The sequence below is a fragment of the Saccoglossus kowalevskii genome, chromosome 9 (assembly GCF_978046115.1).
Source record: "Saccoglossus kowalevskii chromosome 9, keSacKowa6.1, whole genome shotgun sequence".
Classification (NCBI taxonomy): Eukaryota; Metazoa; Hemichordata; class Enteropneusta; family Harrimaniidae; genus Saccoglossus; species Saccoglossus kowalevskii.
The window spans coordinates 39,022,661-39,046,423 of record NC_140649.1 but is presented as its reverse complement, the minus strand read 5'-3'; the positions used below and the strand labels follow the sequence as shown (position 1 = coordinate 39,046,423).

Genomic DNA, 23,763 nt, shown 5'->3' with positions numbered 1-23,763 from the left:
AGCGATGTATTCGTACAACAGGCATTACGGCAGCGAAGTTTGTTTCACCTCGATCAATGCAGTAATACCCATGATGCACTATTCCCATAAACGTGGGTATGTGGAAGTTCACAGCCAAGCGTACTGCAGTCAAGAACAAGGTAAGAAATTACGTGACGAGACCATCCCGATTTGCAGTTGATTTCCAGGTTCGGGTGCGTTTCATACAAGAAGATCGATTCCAACTACACCACCGAGTGCAGTAGACATAATCCCGATGACAATAGGAAGTTTGGTCACCACGGTCAGTCACACAAAGTGCCCCAAATTCAAAAGGGATTTTTAAATGCACCGGGGAACACGAGACGAACAATTGTGCATACTTAGATGACGACTCCACGCTATACGCAGCGTGAAAATGGCAATTTAAACTTTGCTTGCAGATTTTTCCCGGGCAGATTTACATAATACTAGAGTTCGATAACACGGCCAGTCACATAAAATCCATCAAAAGGGAACTGCAAGTCGTATAATGCCAAAACAGTACCACGATTTCACAACTTTCGAAATACGTTCACTTTTATCGACGTCCACTGTACAACAGTTTAATGTCTTCCCATTCGCAAGAACACAAAGCCTAAACTATCAGAAATTCGTAACACATAATTCGAGTGATTGAATAACAAGTCATTGTCAATGACACGTCCCCGTTCCGTTCATATTTGAGTGACGTATACATTCAAAGCAGATCATGACCGAAATGCACCTGCATATGTACAACACATTGTACTAAATCTGAACAAAATCCATCCATGCATGACTGAGATCTGGTTCAGGATTTGTGAAAATACGTGATTTTAATGCATTTTCGGTCTTAAAACGGCCATCATTCAGCTATTGTTAAGCGGATCATGAAACAAATACACATATCTATTTGTGACATGATGCACCATGTGTGTGTGAAGTTTGAACTTGATCAATCCAGACATGTCTTGGATACGGATCCAGAACTGAATTCTTTAAGAAAATGGCCGCCAGTCGGCCATTTCGAACTTGATCCGGAAAAAAAAAAGACGTGCATCAAGGTCCTATTATGTTTAATGTAAGTACAAAATTTGAATGAAATCCGTCCATGCATAACTGAGATCCGGGTTCGGAATGGTGAAAATGTGCGATTTCAATGCATTTTCGGCCTTAAAGCGGCCGCCATTTGGCTATCGTTAATGGGATCATGAAACAAATGCACATACATATTTGTGACATGATGTACCTTGTGTGTGTGAAGTTTGAACTTGATCAATCCAGACATGTCTCGGATACGGATCCAGAACTGAATTCTTTAAAACAAAATGGCCGCCAGTCGGCCATTTCGAACTTGATCCGAAAAAAAAAATGACGTGCATCAAGGTCCTATTATGTTTAATGTATGTACCAAATTTGAATGAAATCCGTCCATGCATAACTGAGATCCGGGTCCGGAATGGTGAAAATGTGCGATTTTGATGCATTTTCGACCTTAAAATGGCTGCTATTCAGAGATCGTTAATCGGATCATGAAAAAAATGCATGTGCATATGTCCCATATAATGTGTGATGTATGAGTGAAGTTTGAACATAATCGGTCCATGCATGTTCGAGATACAGGTGATCACGGACGGACGCACACACACAGGGCAAAACATAAGTCCCCGTTTTCGGACTCCGTCCGAACGGGGACTAACAAAATCCATCCATGCATGACTGAGATCAGGTTCCGGAATTGTGAAAAAACGTGATTTTGATGCATTTTCGGCCTTAAAATGGCCATCATTCAGCTATTGTTAAGCGGATCATGAAACAAATGCACAAATCTATTTGTGACATGATGTATCATGTGTGTGTGAAGTTTGAACTTGATCAATCCAGACATGTCTCAGATACGGATCCAGAACTGAATTTATTAAAACAAAATGGCCGCCAGTCGAAAAAAAAATGACGTGCATCAAGGTCCTATTATGTTTAATGTAAGTACCAAATTTGAACAAAATCCGTCCATGCATAACTGAGATCCGGGTCTGGAATGGTGAAAATGTGTGATTCTGATGCATTTTCGGCTTTAAAATGGCCGCTATTCGGCTATCGTTAATCGGATCATGAAAATCAAAGAAAGCTTAGAAAGAACTCCCATGTGCTGAGAGTATTGGAGACACATTAAATATAATTCGAAATTACTTAGCTGAAAACTAATTATGCAAATCAGAAAATTAATATGACCAGATTTGAGTGTAAAACTAATGAGGTCTGCGCAATGTAACAGAAAATCTATGTCTCCAAGTTTAATTGAAATGTGATTAGAACCAAAAAATTATGAATTATTATGCTTATTAGGGAATTAATATGAACAGATTTTTACCCCAAACTAATTAGGTTTGTACATTGTCCTAGAGCATCTTTATACTAAGTTTCATTGAAATGGAATAATTAGCACCGTGAAAACTCCAAAATTTCGACCCCTCTAAAAATTCGATCGCCTATTTATTTGCCGGGTTTCGGTGTTTTATTTACCTCCAAATTTTCGATTCCACTAAAAATTGCCGACTCATTCTTATTCGAAAATTGCGACCAGTTTTAGTTTTCCCACAAACGAAAAAAAAAACGATGTGAGCGTTCAAACGGGACCTTCCTCAAAGGCATGAATCCGGGTTTCTGATTGACTGAGAGATTTTTATTTTATTGGTAACGAAAATATATTCTAAATAAACGAAGTTTGAAATAAAAACGAACACAAAAATCTCGGCATGCTGCGTTTCTGAATTGTTGATTATTACTGTACTCAGTAGTGATTATAATAATGTACACAAAATAAATTTGTTGAATGGTTATGAAATACAAATAAAAGTCAACTTAGTTTCATCGTAAGCGAATGATTCCGGTCTCGTATAAACGTTTGATGCTGTAGGATATCCGCCATGTTCTCTTAGGTCAAATAGGTCAAATCGCTAATTAACCAATCAAAAAGCTGGATGATGCCAACGTGTTCAAATTACCATAGCTTATTTAAATATGTTAATGTTATTGAACGCAATGCGGAAGAGATTGGTGTTGTAGTACGATGTTTTGGCTTGGATTTTGATGCGAAAACGGCATGATTTTTTTTAAATAAAAAAATTAGTTGTTTTTAAAAAATAAACTGGTCATCTGAAGAATAATTTAACATTGTTCACAGTGATAACAGCTCATTCTCGAAAGGAAGCTTACCCGCTCACGCTAGTCACGATAAAAATCATACACGTGTACTCTTGAATAGACAAACGTCAATGACTACGGTAAAACTTAGACTCTATTTTAGCCGGCAGGATTGATTGAAATGTTTGAAAAATGACGCCAAAATACACCTTAAAAGTCCCATTTTATTTTCTTAAATCCCATTTTATTTTTTAATCCAAGGGCAAATTTACGGCAGAATTTGGTCCCTCAAATAAGGGACACGTGAGCTTTGATTCTAACCGGATACATTGCACTGGGTCGGGGAGATAGTTTGCTAAACTTCCATGCATCTTTTGTCCAATGGGTACCTGTACTTCGAACATTCGCAAGTTTTTCTAGGTAGTGCGAGACAGCTTTGTCTTTTGACCTATTAGTTTTGTGCTGACCTCTTCTCCGCGTCTTGATGTTTTGTTTTGCTTGTCATAATACTCACTGATTGATGACTTTGTTTAGATTTTGAGTTACAACTCGGCCACGACCTTTGCTTTTACCGTGAAACATGAGGAAGTTTACGTCAATTGACGGACATTGCATTTTTTAACAAGCAGCCTCTCGGCTGAGATAGCTCCGCTGTTAGCAATGCACATTTCAATTAAAGAACAGAAGATATCATTAGAAAATGAACAATATGCATAGTATCAATGCTATGGGACTTGCTGTTTTCAACAAGAATTCAAAAATATAATTTTTCACCATAAACGATTGTGGTTTTTAACAAGAAGTCGAAAATATCACTTTTTACAAAAATGACAAAAATATTCATCAAAATTAGAGAATTGAAGATATCATTACAAAATGAACAACTCTGAGAGAGGTCCACATGTAGTACCTATATATGTAATATCAAAGCAATTGGACTTGCGGTTTTTAACAAGAAGTTTAAAATATCACTTTTTACCAAAAATGACAAAAATATTCACCAAAATTAGAGAATTAAAGATATCATTACAAAATGAACAAATCTGAGAGAGGACCACATGTAGTATCTATATACGTAATATCAAAGCAATTGGACTTGCGGTTTTTAACAAGAAGTCGAAAATATAATTTTTTACCAAAAATGACAAAAATATTCACCAAAATTAGAGAATTGATGATATCATTACAAAATGAACAAATCTGAGAGAGGTCCACATGTAGTACCTATATATGTAATATCAAAGCAATTGGACTTGCGGTTTTTAACAAGAAGTTGAAAATATCACTTTACCAATCAAAGAAAGCTTAGAAAGAACTCCCATGTGCTGAGAGTATTGGAGACACATTAAATATAATTCGAAATTACTTAGCTGAAAACTAATTATGCAAATCAGAAAATTAATATGACCAGATTTGAGTGTAAAACTAATGAGGTCTGCGCAATGTAACAGAAAATCTATGTCTCCAAGTTTAATTGAAATGTGATTAGAACCAAAAAATTATGAATTATTATGCTTATTAGGGAATTAATATGAACAGATTTTTACCCCAAACTAATTAGGTTTGTACATTGTCCTAGAGCATCTTTGTACTAAGTTTCATTGAAATGGAATAATTAGCACCGTGAAAACTCCAAAATTTCGACCCCTCTAAAAATTTGACCGCCTATTTATTTGCCGGGTTTCGGTGTTTTATTTACCTCCAAATTTTCGACTCCACTAAAAATTGCCGACTCATTCTTATTCGAAAATTGCGACCAGTTTTAGTTTTCCCCCAAACGAAAAAAAAAACCGATGTGAGCGTTCAAACGGGACCTTTCTCAAAGGCATGAATCCGGGTTTCTGATTGACTGAGAGATTTTTATTTTATTGGTAACGAAAATATATTCTAAATAAACGAAGTTTCAAATAAAAACGAACACAAAAATCTCGGCATGCTGCGTTTCTGAATTGTTGATTATTACTGTACTCAGTAGTGATTATAATAATGTACACAAAATAAATTTGTTGAATGGTTATGAAATACAAATAAAAGTCAACTTAGTTTCATCGTAAGTGAATGATTCCGGTCTCGTATAAACGTTTGATGCTGTAGGATATCCGCCATGTTCTCTTAGGTCAAATAGGTCAAATCGCTAATTAACCAATCAAAAAGCTGGATGTTGCGAAAACGGCATGATTTTTTTTAAATAAAAAAATTAGTTGTTTTTAAAAAATAAACTGGTCATCTGAAGAATAATTTAACATTGTTCACAGTGATAACAGCTCATTCTCGAAAGGAAGCTTACCCGCTCACGCTAGTCACGATAAAAATCATACTCGTGTACTCTTGAATAGACAGACGTCAATGACTACGGTAAAACTTAGACTCTATTTTAGCCGGCAGGATTGATTGAAATGTCCGAAAAATGACGCCAAAATACACCTTAAAAGTCCCATTTTATTTTCTTAAATCCCATTATATTTTTTAATCCAAGGGCGAATTTACGGCAGAATTTGGTCCCTCAAATCACCGGTACGGTGCTCAAATAAGGGACACGTGAGCTTTGATTCTAACCGGATACATTGCACTGGGTCGGGGAGATCGTTTGCTAAACTTCCATGTATCTTTTGTCCAATGGGTACCTGTACTTCGAACATTCGCAAGTTTTCCTAGGTAGTGCGAGACAGCTTTGTCTTTTGACCTATTAGTTTTGTGCTGACCTCTTCTCCGCGTCTTGATGTTTTGTTTTGCTTGTCATAATACTCACTGATTGATGACTTTGTTTAGATTTTGAGTTACAACTTGGCCACGACCTTTGCTTTTACCGTGAAACATGAGGAAGTTTACGTCAATTGACGGACATTGCATTTTTTAAAAACTAATGAAGCACACTGTCTATCATCCCCATTTTTTTTTGCTGATTTCTATTCTGAAAAATTCGACTGTCCGAAAATGCACCTTAATTTTGACTCTAAAAACACGTCACATTTCTAACACAAATTATTTAAAACCAGTCGAAATTTTGGAGTTTTTACGGTACTTTAGATATCAGTGTGAAAGATTAAAATTGGTTAATTATGCAAATTAGGTAATTAATATGTACAGATTTTAACCCACAATTATTCAGGTCTGTCTATTGTCCTACAGCATCCATGTACATTCATTGATATGTGATGTATAGTACCTGAGATATCAGTGTGAAAGTTGGTTAATTATGCAAATTAGGTGATTAATATGCACAAATATTTACCGGAAACTAATTGGGTCTGCATAATTCTAGATTCATTGAAATATGATGATTAGTACTTTAGATATCAGTAGAAAAGCTGAAAATTAATTATGCAAATTAGGTAATTAATATGCACAATTATTTACCCTAAAACTAATCAGGTCTCTGCATAGTCCTAAAGGATCTATGTACCAAGTTTCATTGAAATGCGATGATTAGTACTTGAGATACCCGTGGAAAAGCTGAAAATTAACTAATTATGCAAATTAGGTGATTAATATGCACAAATATTTATCGAAAACAATCAATCTCTGCATAGTCCTTGAGTATGTAAGTACCAAGTTTCATTGAAATGTAATGCTAACTACTTATATCAAATGCTGAAAATTAATTAATTATGCAAATTAGGTAATTAATACGTACTGATATTACCATAAAAACTATCAGGTCTGTGCAGTGTCGTATGACATCTATGTACCAAGTTTCATTGAAATGTGATGATTAGTACTTGAGATATCAGTGGAAAAACCGAAAATTGACTAATCATTATGCAAATTAGGTAATTAGTATCCACGGATTATTACCAAAAACTAATCAAAACCTAGCATTAGTTCAGAGCATCTATGTACAAAGTTTCATCAAAATCCAATGAGTGGTTGTTTAGATATCAGTGGAACAGTCATGGAACCACTAAAAAATAGCTAATTATCATGCAAATTAGGTAATTAATATGCACGGATTTTTACCAAAAATTAATCAAATCTGCGCATATGTTCAGAGCATCTATGTACCAAGTTTCATCAAAATCCAATGAGTGGTTCTTTAGATATCAGTGGAACAGTCATAGAACAGCTAAAAATTAGCTAATTATCATGCAAATTAGGTAATTAACGAGCATGGATTTTTACCAAAACCTAATCAAATCTGCGCATTGGCCCAGAGCATCTATGCACCAAGTTTCATCAAAAACCGATGTATGGTTCTTGAGATAGCAGTGGAACAGTCGGACACACATACACACATACACACACACATACACACATACACACATACACACATACACACATACACACATACACACATACACACATACACACATACACACATACAGACACACTAACTGCAAAGACTCCCATTTTGTGCTTCGCACATGGGAGTCAAAAATGACAAAAATATTCACCAAAATTAGAGAATTGAAGATATCATTACAAAATGAACAAATCTGAGAGAGGTCCACATGTAGTACCTATATATGTAATATCAAAGCAATTGGACTTGCGGTTTTTAACAAGAAGTCGAAAATTTAATTTTTACCAAAAATAACAAAAATATTCACCAAAATTAGAAAATTGATGATATCATTACAAAATTAACAAGTCTGAGAGAGGTCCACATGTAGTACCTATATATGTAATATCAAAGCAATTGGACTTGCGGTTTTTAACAAGAAGTCGAAAATTTAATTTTTTACCAAAAATGACAAAAATATTCACCAAAATTAGAGAATTGAAGATATCATCATGAAATGAACAAATCTGAGAGAGGTCTACCCAAGGTACATGTACACCAAGTATCAAAGCATTCAGGCTTGTAGTTTTCAAGAAGTCGAAAAAGTAAAACATTGACACGGACGACGAACGACGACGACGGACAATCACTCATATGATAAGCTCTGCTCGACAAAGTCGACAGCGGAGCTAAAAACTAATGAAGCACACTGTCTATCATCCCCATTTTTTCATTTGCTGATTTCTATTCTGAAAAATTCGACCGTCCGAAAATGCACCTTAATTTTGACTCTAAAAACACGTCACATATCTAACACCAATTATTTAAAACCGGTCGAAATTTTGGAGTTTTTACGGTACTTTAGATATCAGTGTGAAAGCTTAAAATTGGTTAATTATGCAAATTAGGTAATTAATATGTACAGATTTTAACCCACAATTATTCAGGTCTGACTATTGTCCTACAGCATCCATGTACATTCATTGATATGTGATGTATAGTACCTGAGATATCAGTGTGAAAGTTGGTTAATTATGCAAATTAGGTGATTAATATGCACAAATATTTACCGGAAACTAATTGGGTCTGCATAATTCTAGATTCATTGAAATGTGATGATTAGTACTTTAGATATCAGTAGAAAAGCTGAAAATTAATTATGCAAATTAGGAAATTAATATGCACAATTATTTACCCTAAAACTAATCAGGTCTCTGCATAGTCCTAAAGGATCTATGTACCAAGTTTCATTGAAATGCGATGATTAGTACTTGAGATACCCGTGGAAAAGCTGAAAATTAACTAATTATGCAAATTAGGTGATTAATATGCACAAATATTTATCGAAAACAATCAATCTCTGCATAGTCCTTGAGTATGTAAGTACCAAGTTTCATTGAAATGTAATGCTAACTACTTATATCAAATGCTGAAAATTAATTAATTATGCTAATTAGGTAATTAATATGTACTGATATTACCATAAAAACTATCAGGTCTGTGCAGTGTCGTATGACATCTATGTACCAAGTTTCATTGAAATTTTATGATTAGTACTTGCGATATCAGTGGAAAAACCGAAAATTGACTAATCATTATGCAAATTAGGTAATTAGTATCCACGGATTATTACCAAAAACTAATCAAAACCTAGCATTAGTTCAGAGCATCTATGTACCAAGTTTCATCAAAATCCAATGAGTGGTTGTTTAGATATCAGTGGAACAGTCATGGAACCACTAAAAAATAGCTAATTATCATGCAAATTAGGTAATTAATATGCACGGATTTTTACCAAAAATTAATCAAATCTGCGCATATGTTCAGAGCATCTATGTACCAAGTTTCATCAAAATCCAATGAGTGGTTCTTGAGATAGCAGTGGAACAGTCGGACACACATACACACACACACACATACAGACACACATACAGACACACTAACTGCAAAGACTCCCATTTTGTGCTTCGCACATGGGAGTCAAAAATGGATGTGCATATGTCCCATATAATGTGTGATGTATGAGTGAAGTTTGAACATAATCGGTCCATGCATGTTCGAGATACAGGTGATCACGGACGGACGCACACACACAGGGCAAAACATAAGTCCCCGTTTTCGGACTCTGTCCGAACGGGGACTAACAAAATCCATCCATGCATGACTGAGATCAGGTTCCGGAATTGTGAAAAAACGTGATTTTGATGCATTTTCGGCCTTAAAATGGCCATCATTCAGCTATTGTTAAGCGGATCATGAAACAAATGCACAAATCTATTTGTGACATGATGTATCATGTGTGTGTGAAGTTTGAACTTGATCAATCCAGACATGTCTCAGATACGGATCCAGAACTGAATTTATTAAAACAAAATGGCCGCCAGTCGAAAAAAAAATGACGTGCATCAAGGTCCTATTATGTTTAATGTATGTACCAAATTTGAACGAAATCCATCCATGCATAACTGAGATCCGGGTCTGGAATGGTGAAAATGTGTGATTCTGATGCATTTTCGGCTTTAAAATGGCCGCTATTCGGCTATCGTTAATCGGATCATGAAAAAAATGGATGTGCATATGTCCCATATAATGTGTGATGTATGAGTGAAGTTTGAACTTAATCGGTCCATGTATGTTCGAGATACAGGTGATCACGGACGGACGCACGCACGCACCTAGGGCAAAACATAAGTTACTAACAAAATTACTCATCATTTGTAAATTCAATCCATCGAAAAAGTATAAAAAAACATTTTTATAAACAATTTTTATTATATAAATACACTTTGAAAAGAAACAAGATTCATAAATATAAATCTATTTGAATACATTCTCACTACAAATTACACAATACTTATTTTCTAGTAGAGTTTCTTCACAGCACAAACTATTGGAATCATGCACACGTGTGAGTACTTCGGTGACACATTTTATAGTTACGCCCAAAATAGTCCATTTATTGCGCAACTGACCACACGACATCATTCTGTTAGCATCCACACATTTTCATAAAATCTCCATGCACTTTTTGACCTTTCATAAGTAAAATACACTACAATTTACTCCAGAAAAACAATTTTCTTGGTACAGGAAATATACAGGAAAAATCAGAAATACCAGCAAAAACGAATATATATATAAAGTGAAATTTGTTTTTCCTACCTCCACCTCCACCCTTTGGGCACTCGCGGCTCATATGCCCTTCTTCACCACATTTGAAACAATTTCGACCACCTATTTATTTAAAAAAAAACAAAAAAAACAAGCCATGCATGGCACAAGCCAGTTAGTTAAAATTTAAACTAAGATATATAGTTTTATTTATAGTAATATAGTTGGAACATAAACATGCCAGAGATATGGATTCAGAAGCTGATGCTTGATTATGATGAACATTAAAATGATCAACATTCAGCCATCTTGTATCTGATCAAACGAGTACTTGTCCATATTGAATACATCTGTAACATGATGTATAACTAATATATAAAATTTGAACATAATCAGTCAAAGCATGGCAGATATATGGTACGAGAACTGCAGATGGCCATTTTTAATCTGATCTGAATAACAAAATGATGTGCATCAATGTCTCATAAATGCCCAACGTAATGCATCAAGTTTGAGCAAAATCCATCCATAAATTGCTTGATATTGATTTTTTGGGAGCAAAAATGGCCACCATTTGGCCATCTTGAATCGATGTGCATATGTATGATATTATGTATGATGTATGTGTGAAGATTGAATGTGATTGGTCCAGACATGTCTAAGATACAATTCCGGACACACAGACGCACAAAGGTCAATTCATAAGTCGTTTAAACTAAAAATGAATCCAATTTTTTTGTTTCTCATTTCAAGTAAAGTGTTAGATTACCTCCGCCACCTTTTGGACATTCTCGGCTCATGTGACCTTCTTCCCCACACTTGAAGCAACTTCTGTCACCTGTTTGTGAGGAAACCAAAAATGATGTTTACAAAATAATCCTGAGATTTTGTTTTAACTTTGACACATCATAGATGAAGCAAAAGGAATAAGGAAGGGGGAAGAGGTGTTTGAAGTGACTGTATCTGATTCCTAAACTTAGCACTACAATGTAACAATTCAGGCAGTAGAAATTCTTGTGCATGTAATAAACAGAGTTTAATGGTACCTGCTATCAAAATGTTATTATACATGTATAATGGAGATACCCAGCACGCAGAATATTGTTTGGTTGCATGTATGTATTGGTGTCTAAAAACTAACTCTGCGACGCGATTGTGCAACTCGCCGAATGTCAATTATTGCACTCTGCGACAGGATCGCAGTGTCACTCTGCGAAAAGCACGATTCCTATTGGTTGGTTGGTCGAACAGCGCGAATCCCAATGGTCGATGTTCACCGCAGGCCTTATAAAAAATTAAGTTTTAAATGGTAAAAAAAGTACGGTAAAAATAGTGTGTAAACACTATATACCGGCGACATGCGGCACTGTTCGGTGATCGGCAAGCACATGGAAGACAAATTGTGGGACCAAACAAATAACACATGATTTACGGTTTTTAGACACATCACACCGCTGGCTAGAAAAATGAAATAGTGTAACGTGCACGTTGGTTTTGACTGCCTATTTAATACGGTGTTACGTTTTGCATTCTTGGAGTTGTAAGGCTTCGTCCCGATGACTATGCTCATTAGTATAGACGACAGCTTCAAAGTGAGTGGAACGCGAAGTACTTTTCACGCGTTCTGCAACGAAGGTTGTACGTCTTCTTTGACTTTGTTGAGTGCATCAAGGAAAATAATTTGCATGCAGTGAAAAAAACAAGACATTCACGACGTGCAACGTTTGCCATGACAGCAGTTGTTTGCAATCGTCTGCCTTCGTTTAGATCATAAACGGACTCAAGACTTGTGGTCTACGATCGATCAGCTGGTATTTTAACCACCAGAAATGAAATACTTTTTAACAGTTGTGAAAAGTAAACAAAAACTGCGTTGGTTTGTGGTATGAATGTAATTATTTTTGTATCATAATATTCGAAGTCAGTATTACTGAAAATTATGGTTTATTTTTTTAAATCAACGCCAAATTTCGGTGGGTCATATTGATCTTAATGTAGCGGGAAGGGAAGTTCTTTTTTCTTCTTGATTTTCCAATAATTGATAAAACGGTTACTTTGTACCTTGATTCATCATCCCAGCTTTTCGAAATTTCGGAAAGACCAGTGCTCAAACGCTAACACTACTATCGTTTCATTAATATTTGGACAATGTTTATGCCATGTATATGTATACTACAGGTTATACTCTGTTGTTGACGATTCTGATAGAATGGGTGACTAGCTTCCTGTCGCAAACAATGCATATTTATCTAACGACCATTGTCAGCATTGTTACAGTCAAGACTTCATCTGAGAAATCGGTTCTAAATTTTCTAAGTCTATATTCTATTTTAATAACACCATCTTACTATCGCAATGACAATAAAAAAAGAAAGCAAAGACGCCAATGACAGACGAGGCAATAACAAATCTGCAACTCAGGGTCATATTTACTAATTTAGACTTGCCTGCAGCCTGTTGTGATTATGATGCAAAATTACAGGACTTTCGCGTTCACCCTTCGTTTATGCAATTTATATTTATTTACAGCAATTCCAGGCAATGATTTGACGCTGAAGTAGTGCTAGATGTTGATAACTTACTACAATACATTACACACTTTGTTTTCAAATTTACAGAAGTTGTTACAAATAATGCAGACAGTATGTCTTGCAATTTGAAGCGCACCGCAAGAAAGCTCCGCCCATAAAAGTGGCGGTACAATAGTTTTGAATTTCTCTTTCAATAAACGATCGTGGCTCTCAACTTAGTTTCGTACTTCAATTTGCGTCACATGTTTTTTCAGTGAGAGGGGCACATAAAGTGGTGGCCCTGTAAAGAACGTTATTTTACGGAACCAGCTGACCGACTGATCATGACAGAATTATTGATCAAAGTGCATTATTCCTATTATGCCATGGAAATATTCGTTATTCGATTATTAGTTCTCAACGATGAGAACCAAAAGGTTGATGTGCCACCAAATACTCGCTTTACAAAGCTTATCACTGGCAACACACGATCACATGTCCGGGGAGGGTTGCCGTCGTACACGAGAGTTTTTGTCTAATTTCCAGTCCGTAAATGCGCGGTCGCAATGTTTTATAATATTCAACATAGTCTATAACGTTGTCAGTTTCCTGGCAGGATACTCTCGGTGGTAACAAACCGTGTGACGATATTATAAGCTGTCTGCTTTGAAACACCATTTCGATCTCTAATCTCAGCAAATGACAGTCCATGAAAATACAAATCGACAACTCTTGTTCTCACTTCAACTGTTTTTTAACTCCTTGCTTCTCCATCGTGGTGCTTAAACAATATGGACAAATGCTGATTTATAGACACTCAATCATCGACACGATGACTGACCAAAAGTGAATGAAAGACAGACGCGCCTCAAAGTCTAGGTGTACCTGACTTTGTAGCAAAAAAAGAAAACATTGTGGGCAATATCTGTCAATCATTACTCTGATTTGCAGTCTATGTTTATATTTCTAGTTACAACTTCTGTGAATTTGAAAACAAAGTGTGGAACCTATTGTAGTAAGTTATCAACATCACTACTTCAGCGTCAAATCAGTGCCTGGAATTGCTGTAAGAATTTTTCATCGGAATCGCAACAAATAGCAAGCACGTCAAGGTCATATTATGACCAACCTCGCGAGTGGTTCGAAAGGGACGATTAGGCTGAAATATTCGCATCAACGCGAGAGTTTCAACTACTTGAGGCCGGTGATCAGACGAGGAAGTGAGTACAGGAAATCTGTTGCTTGTCGACATCGGCAAATAAACAAAGCCATCGTTTCCGTTTATGCAGAGAGCGTGCACTCATCTAATTTTCCGTCGACACTGCCGTTTTACTAGTAGTTTTCCATCTTCAGCAGTAGTTTCAATCCATTCACACAGCTTTACGTTTTTTCTCTTTTAATATTCTTAATAAAACGATATTGATTGCCTAGAAACAGTTTGACCTGCTACACGCTTTATTTGGGAATTCAAAGTGAGGAATATAGTCATAACAAATTATACTTGCTAATGACAAAAAAAAACAACAAGAAAGTAACATCGGGTGGGATTGTGTGAAACGTAACATCGCGCTCTACTCGCTTTGAAGCTGCCGCCTATGCCAATGAGCATAGTTGCGGACGAAGCCTTACAACTTCAAGATGGTGTTAATGTTACCAGCTCCCTGATGTTACATCGTAATAAGACACCCAACACCAATGTGTATGTGTTTTGTAACCCCTCTCATCCCCTCCGGGGGATATTATACATGTTAATAAATCAATGTTAAATACTTGCTGATTACCGAACCGTGCGACATGTCGTCGGTAAATACTTGTTTACCGCAGTCGGCGAAATAACCATTTAAAACTGAACATTTCTATAAGGCATGCTGTGTACCCTTACATCGACCGACCATTGAGATTCACGCTTTTCGACCAACCAACCAATGGGAATCGTGCTCTTCGCAGAGTGACACTGCGATCCTGTCGCAGAGTGCAATAATCGACATTCGGCGAGTCGCACAATCGCGTCGCAGAGTAAGTTTTCAGATCCCCATACATACAACTCTTGGTTGACATAAATTGGAAAATTGTTTGGTTCATGTAAACTGGAAGATAGTTTGGTTCACGTAAACTGGAAGATTGTTTGGTTCACGTAAACTAAAAGATAGTTTGGTTCACGTAAACTGGAAGATTGTTTGGTTCACGTACCCTAAGATAGTTTGGTTCACGTAAACTGGAAGAATGTTTGGTTCACTTAAACTGGAAGATTGTTTGGTTCACTTAAACTGGAAGATTGTTTGGTTCACGTAAACTGGAAGATTGTTTGGTTCACGTAAACTGAAAGATTGTTTGGTTCACGTAAACTGAAAGATTGTTTGGTTCACGTAAACTGGAAGATTGTTTGGTTCACGTAAACTGGAATATAGTTTGACTCACCTAATTTGGAAGAGTTTGGTTCACCTAAACTGGAAGATTGTTTGGTTCACATAAACTGGAAGATTGTTTGGTTCACGTAAACTGGAAGAATGTTTGGTTCGTGTGAATTGGAAGAAAATTTACTGGTCTACTGTAAAATACTTTATTTAAGTTGGAATTAATTTATGCTGAAAAGATCTTTTGAGCGTGTTTTATCAAATTTATTTTCACTAATTTTTGACTAGTTCAATGTAAAATATAGGAAAAAAGGTATATTTGCTGGATTTTAATTCCACTGAAACATTACTTCAGCGAAAATTAATTCCAAGTGAAAATAAAGTATTTTACATTATGAAGAATTGATTTACCTCCACCACTACCACCACCACCTCCTCCTCCTCCTTTTGGGCATTCTCGGCTCATATGTCCCTCTTCACCACATTTGAAGCAGTTTCGTCCACCTGGTCAAAAAATTTAAACACAAAGATAAGGCCAAAAAGAATTGACAACACAGTCCCTGTTCTGTATTTAATGCAAAATTCCTTCACTAGCAGTGATCCAGAAGTGCGGGTATATATTTGAATAAATATGGTCGTTATGCGATTTATTATAATGGGCTGAACAGATTTGATTGAATCATTAAACGAGCGACCTTGCGATTGAAAGAACTTGTGAACTGTAAAAGTTGACGGATGACGACAGGTCCAGTAAACCCACGAGCTCCACTCGGTCATCCACTCAATGACAGTGGAGCTAAAAAATACAAGTCATTGAAAATGACACAGTCCCTGTTAAGTTCTCTTTGTGCTTGTCATATTAAAGCGGAGGGGTTGTCGCGAGTGTGTCCTTGAAACTTGAGTTCCAAGTGACGTATACAACAGATTGTTTATTTACATCAAAACACTTGTTTCGTGTCATAGTAATATAGCAAAAATAAAAACAGCCGTTATTCAGCCATCTTTGATCTGATTATGAAACACACTGATATGTATGATGTATGTGCCAAATACGAATGAAAATGGTACATAAATTGTGGAAATATAGTAGTAAGGCCAACAAGCAGCCTATCGGCTGAGATAGCTCCGCTGTTAGCAATGCACATTTCAATTAAAGAACTGAAGACATCATTAGAAAATGAACAATATGAATAGTGTCAAAGCAATCGGACTTACAGTTTAGACTAATAAATAAGCCAAATATCATCAAAAATACATTGCAAAGAAATTAAATGCCCGCTGGCGGGATCCTGACATTGAACATCGTCGTCAACGATCAGAGGCCGACCCGTTGTATAAAATCAACCCATGGCTGAAACCCGTACTCGAAAATTGTCGGCGATATTATCAGATGGGACAGGAAATTTAGATTGACGAGGGTATGGTGAGATTCAAGGGAAGGTCCATGTTTAAGCAGAGATTACCCCCACAAACCCGACCATGATGGCTTCAAAATATGGCAGGTGTGCGACTCGACAACGTCTTACATTGCGAACTTTGAACCATATTTGGGAGTGAAATATAAAACTACCAATGAGGGAAGAAAGAAAGAAACTGGGACAATCAAGAAGACTGTGCACTGGTTGTTACAGCCCTTCACAGAAAAAAACCTTATTCTTTTCTGTGATTCGCTTTTTACCTCAGTTAACACAGCCCTTGAATTACAAGACAAGAAAGTGTACATGGTCGGTAGTTTTAGCAGACGAAATCGTAAAACCATGCCACCGCAATTAATTCCCGAGGGGAAAAGCAAGAAGCTGAAGTTGAAAATTAGTGAAATGAAAGCAGCAACTAGACCGGACGACACTATCAATATTACTGCATACCAAGATGACAGCGCACAGATATTAATTTTAAATACGGTCTACCCCCCGCTGGCTACTTCGGCAGAAGCAGCAGATGACGTGAGATGCGAGCCTGTATCGTTACAATGTTACAGACAACACATGGGTGGCGTGGATCGGTCTAACCAAAGGCGAAAATACTATCACACGGGCAGAAAAAACAATCGTTGGTGGATCTACATGGCCTGTTACCTCATAGATGTTGCATAGGTCAATGCTTATGAATGTTTCAAGGCAATGAATCGGACGACTAAAGTAACGCACAAATTCTTCAATATTCGCACAGGTAAACAACTGATTGGTGGGCACTCGAGTAGAATTCAAAAGTCCATAAGAGAAGTTGGCTCTCTTCCAAGTAACACGTCATTTATTCGTAGTGAAAACATGGATTCGCACGAAATATGCACTATCCGGGCGTCAAAAATCGTGTAAGCAGTGCAGCAAGGACGGGAGAAAAACAGCGAGTGGCCGATTATCGGAAACATCAAAAGGATGCCCAATTTGTAAAGTTCACCTTCACGCGGGCGAATGTTTCGCTGCTTTTCATCACAACATGGCACTGAGGGGAAAACGCACCGTGGGAACACAAACACGAAGTACGGAAGAGCAGCCCTTGACATCAGGCAGATGCATGGGAGCAGCCCACCGGGGTGGACGACTAAGAAAGGCGTACAACAAATAAATTTGGAACTTATTACAGCGTCACGAACTGTACAATAGTTTGAGTTGGTGAAAATACGTTATCGTTAATTTAGTTTCATGCTCAGTCGGTATTTATACGTTTTAATGTCAGGATAGTTCATCGGGTCTAGTCGATGGAAATACGTTTCTGCGTGAGTATATATACACGGCAAGTCCCTGCAGTTACGTTCGCAAGTTTGTTTTATTTCAAGTCATTAAAGATACGTTGAAATATTTAGTTAGTTAATCGGGTCATGTCGGTGAATATTTGTTGCCGTGTGAAGGTAACCCCGATCAAGTCGTTGCAGTTTCGTTCTCGTTCGTTTCAGTCGTTAAATATACGTTTTAAGTGTGGGCTTAGTTGTACGGTCAAGTCGGTTAATATACGATAGAGCTTGAATATAACATCAGTCAAGTCACAGAAAGTACCTTGTAATATGATACACATGCAGTTCAAGTCGTTGAATATACGTTGCAATTTGAAATGTACGCTGACAGGTCGAGTACGTCAAACACGTTTTCCCCGTACATGTCCCAAATATCCCCATACTCGCGCGTTTTTTTTCTTCTTACTTCGAACTTGCATTCATGTAGTGACCTTGTACTTGCTTGTAATGTGTTTTCAATTAAGCAATATTTATTTCAATGTTTAACACGTGTTTTATTGAGACTGTACAAAGGGCAAAACATCGCTACTTAACGACAGTAAAAAATGTGCCTATTTTCGCAAAAATGTCTGGCAGGATAGCATGCACAGATGCTGGCTACTGTAGTGCATTGAATCATGACCGTTTTTCACCGACTTAACCTGATAGCATGAAACTACCCTGACCGGAAAATAGGTTAATGCAATTATTGCTGTATTCATGCCGACAATAACATCAATCATTCAACATGATCAGTCGAGACTATTTCTGACCTTGATGTATTGGTCAATATCAACTATTTCTGACCTTGATGTACTGGTCAATATCAATTATTTCTGACCTTGATGTACTGGTCAATATCAACTATTTCTGACCTTGATGTACTGGTCAATATCAACTATTTCTGACCTTGATGTACTGGTCAATATCAACTATTTCTGACCTTGATGTATTGGTCAATATCAACTATTTCTGACCTTGATGTACTGGTCAATATCAACTATTTCTGACCTTGATGTACTGGTCAATATCAACTATTTCTGACCATGATGTACTGGTCAATATCAACTATTTCTGACCTTGATGTATTGGTCAATATCAACTATTTCTGACCTTGATGTATTGGTCAATATCAACTATTTCTGACCTTGATGTATTGGTCAATATCAATTATTTCTGACCTTGATGTACTGGTCAATATCAACTATTTCTGACCTTGATGTATTGGTCAATATCAACTATTTCTGACCTTGATGTATTGGTCAATATCAACTATTTCAGACCTTGATGTACTGGTCAATATCAGCTATTTCTGACCTTGAAATCAATCGAATTAGAATGTCATGTATTGTACGGCATAAATTTAATTTTATTCATTTTATTTTTACTATATAGTTTTATTATTTCGTAATTGTTATTGCGTACATCCTATCTCCACATAAATCTTAACGAAAGGTATATATAACAAGATTTCAACGAGATCCCCTCTGACTGGTTTAGCCAACCAATCATATACCAGCTTTCTATAGCACGCCCGTTAAGGTCACCGGCTAGAAAAAGGTAACAAACACACTTAAATGACTGATTCTACCGATGTTAGAGATGAAAACATTTAGGTAAAACATGGCTTTTCGTTAAGTCTATGATTATATTGTGGCTTAAATAGTTTCAGTTTAGATAGTTAATATGGAAGTAATAATTTGTTACGAACGTTTGACTGACAACCGGAAACTTTTTGCAGGTACTTGCAATGGAGACAGGTGCCAAGGAATGGACATGAATTTCAACCTTCAATGGCAATTACAAAATTTATCCGAGTATCTGAGCACCTTTTCCGGACATTTTCCCTGGACAAATTTTGATTGTCTTCAAAACAAAACCCATGTCACATGACAATTTTTCTTTTTGTACATTGTAATTGTTAATAAAGAGACATTTTTATGTTTCTCTCTGCTAAAAGAAATCAACAGGTCTGGACTACAGTGTAAATTCAAGTATAGCAAAAAATATTTGCAGAGGAGGTATTAGGTCACAAATGTATACATCAGCCTGCATCCAATGGGGTGCAACACATCAAAAAAATAAAATTTAATTTGAACAGATAGCATTTGGGAGATACATTACCAATGATATTGATTACAAGATAAATGATTTACTTCATTGAACACATACAACAATGCATATTCCCACTGGGACCAGTGACATTTGAATGTGTATCACCAGAAATCATTCAAGTAGAAATTTTTTTTATCAGATTTTGACTACTACTTTCTTAATATTGCCATCTTTTCACACAGGACATCTGTTGTTCGCACTAAGGGAAGATTTTATACTGATGACTTAGGTGACCAAGTTTGATAATGTTTGGAAAAGAATTAGTAAAGTTATTGTGCACACATTAACAATTATTAACAATGACAGACATTTTCCCCTCAATATACCTTCCCCTTTCATCTTTGATGATGTGGGCAAGGTAAAAACAAAATGACTGCTAGTTAGCCATCTTTGATCCGATCTAACATGTGTAATGTACATTTTATATACCAAGTTTGAATAAAAACTGATGAAGCATGCATAAGATACCACATTTGATAATGACCAACCCCACAAATCGGTTTATTTTATTAGAACTCATAAATTTCATCAGAAATAATAAATTCTGTTCACTGGAATTGGGTTAAAAAGAACTTACCACCTCCTCCTCCACCATTGCGACTGCCAAAACCGCCGCCACCGCCACCACCACCAAAGCCTCCACTTTTTTGGCCAAAGCCACCACCGCTGCCACCAAAACCTCCATCGCCACCAAATCCACTAGACTGTTGAATGAAGAACAAGAAGGTTTATAGTCCACAAACTATGACGTACTTCAGATCCCATGTCTGCCCATGTCTCTTGGCACAGTAGCCTATTTGTTAATCTAACTTGGTAAGATGACAAATCATCAAATGTGATATTTGGTATAATTCTAGCATGTCCGTTTCTCAGTGTTCTCCAGGTTTCATAATGCATGCATGGCACACACATCATGCTGTGTTTTTAGTATTAATAAAACGTGCATAGCAAAGAAATAAATGTACATGCCAGCAATTTCACATACTGTTTTAACGCCATGCAATGCAATGTTCGTCCCTTTACTTTATATTTCATAACATGGGAACAGAAATTAGACATACAAATTTTATTTACATTCACAGATTCCTGAAATTGTAGTTTATAGTTTGTATGATGAGGAGATGGACTTATTCGGCATACAATGTTGGCCGTTATCTGTATTGTCATTGCCGCCATTTACTCTTGGCATTTTTTTCCAGAGTTCTGTGAATATCTTTACTGTCATCTCAAGAAAGAATGAAACAACATCGTAACATAACAGTTTTTCTAGCAATATTGAAATACTGTTTCTCAAGACTACGAAAAAGGCAGAAACATTGGAATTGATACAGATATTCACACTTGCATCCACAACCCCAGCCTTAAGGATGCTGTGTAGGTTTTTTTGCTTTGAAACCCAAAATTCTACTTTTTTGTATTTTTCAATGCTTGACTACAAGGAGCAAACACTCAGTAGGAAAAAAAGTGATTTGGATGTTTTTATAGGGTGTAAAAATCAATTTTTGTTAATTAAAAACAAAAGCACATGTCATTGTTTTGAAAGCTACGTTTTAATTAATCAGCCAAAGACATAATAGACAGATAATTTGCATAATAGTCACCACCCATAGCAAATATAAACAGTCTCTTGCATTCAGTACAAGCTCAGACTAGTAATACAAGTATTAATTTCGTTGAATTTCTCGCTCTTCAAACAGTCGATTATGAAACCGTCTTGGGGTCGACTATGACAGTGACGAAAGAAAACGAATCCAAAGAAATTTGGAGAAGAACGTTGACAGTATGTAAAGCGATTATTATTAAAATTTAATCATGAAAGGTACTAACGTTAGTACCTTCCACGATTTTATCGACTAGACCATGGAGGAATAAACAGAATGTAGAAAATTTGAGCACATGGCAGTCTTAGTTTTCGTGACCAAATTACGTGTCATGGACTCTGACCACAATGAGTCGGAAGTGAAACACTTGGCCACACCACCGTCCCTCAACACGTGGCCACACGTAAAGCCTGAGACAATCAGCTGTAAAAGAAAACGTACGCGTCTGTGTGTGTGAGCATCCTTGTTTTACCTGTTTTATTTTTCTTAATCTTCACATTCTCAATAAACTTGACGGATTCAATTAAGTTAGATTTGTTGTACATGATATAGAAAGTGAACTGAATGTAAGATACCGGGAGTGGTCCCCGCCAGCGGTTGTTCCGGTACTATGCATTACGCGTTGAAGATGGAAGAAGAATCTTCACACTAATTTTGTCACAACAGTTTTGGGAACTAAAAACCGGAAAACTCGATTTATGGCGAACAGGTTATTTCACAAATCTACAAAATAATAACGCAAAAGCAAACAAACTGAAAATTCACTGCCCGGTGGACAGACAATTTTAAACCCAAGCGATCGCAACTCCCGATTCAGTTCAGTACTCGCTGTGACTTCTCTCACCCCCATTGCCATTAAAATCAGATAATACAGATCTTAGTCGAGACATCTCGCGTTGTAAAAACAAAACTTGGAAAGAAAACTACATGTAGTTGACTCTGGTGGTGCGTTCAGCCACGGTTACTGGTTCAGCAGCGGAGCAAGAGAATGACCTTCTATAGAGGGCAATGTATGGTAATGAGTCTTCCAGAAAAGGAGCGTCTCCTCCCACAACTTAATAATGAATATGTAAATCATGACGTCATTTTGGCGCGACTTTGTCACGCCGTGAAACAGTGTTTCCTATTGGATTCGGAAGCATAATTTCGTACTTTATAACCAATTGCAACCACGCATATCCACACATCTGCGTGATTATGACAGACAGATACCATGACTAGTCGTTATGAGTTTGTTTTGATCCAAGGGCCAAACGGATTTTGAGTTAGCCAACGATACGTTGCTGCCAAGTTGTTTTTGCCGTTTTCTCGGTTAAACAAAACAGCGATTCACGGCAACTGCAGGCCTTTGATCTCGAGTTCTAGTGGACGAATTATACTAATTTTTCGCACAGACACTCTTCGATATGTTGCCTCTCAAGCGGCGCTGGGATTTTTCTATTTTCCTATTTGTTTCGAAATTACGTTCTAATTTCTGAATACCGAAAAGAACAAGATCGCATTGTTTTTTCAAGATAGCTAAATTATTATTTCTTCTCCAACTATCATGTAGATATATATCTCAATCAACGCAGAATGGTGGTGAGCGTCGTCTGAAAAACTGTTTTGTTGCCAATGTTCCACTAAATTCGTTTATTCATTGGTTCAATTATTTTTTTACCGAAAATGGCTTCTGGGTTTACACCGAGATCACGTGACTTTACACGTCCATACACACACTATCTTGTCAATTTCACATTCAGTGTGAAATAAGCTTTCCATCAATATATAGCTTTGTATGGTTCAGTAAATATTTTATATGGAAACACCCGTTTAGAAAATCAATACCAAAAACCTATACAGCATCCTTAATGTGTTTTTTTTTGTCTAGAGGAATACAGCATACCAGTTAAAGGAAAAGCAGTGCTCAGCAAAGTAGGCCCTTCTTTATATTACATACTAGATTTAGCATGCTAAACAATAAATTCAAAGTGAACCCTTAACAAGATACAACAAGTAA

The 23,763-nt window shown here is 36.6% G+C and overlaps 1 protein-coding gene across 1 annotated transcript in view; it reads right to left on the bottom strand.

Annotated features, from left to right (window-relative positions):
- The window catches only part of LOC102802538 (ATP-dependent RNA helicase DDX4-like), a 91,736-nt gene that overhangs the window by 42,917 nt on the left and 25,056 nt on the right, over positions 1-23,763 (bottom strand). Inside the window, exons 3-6 of the mRNA XM_085503507.1 lie at positions 20,741-20,867; positions 15,750-15,842; positions 11,244-11,312; positions 10,526-10,597 (exon numbers count right to left, since the gene is read on the bottom strand). Coding sequence (XP_085359633.1) covers positions 10,526-10,597; positions 11,244-11,312; positions 15,750-15,842; positions 20,741-20,867 — 361 coding nt within the window. The remainder of the gene's footprint in view (positions 1-10,525; positions 10,598-11,243; positions 11,313-15,749; positions 15,843-20,740; positions 20,868-23,763) is intronic.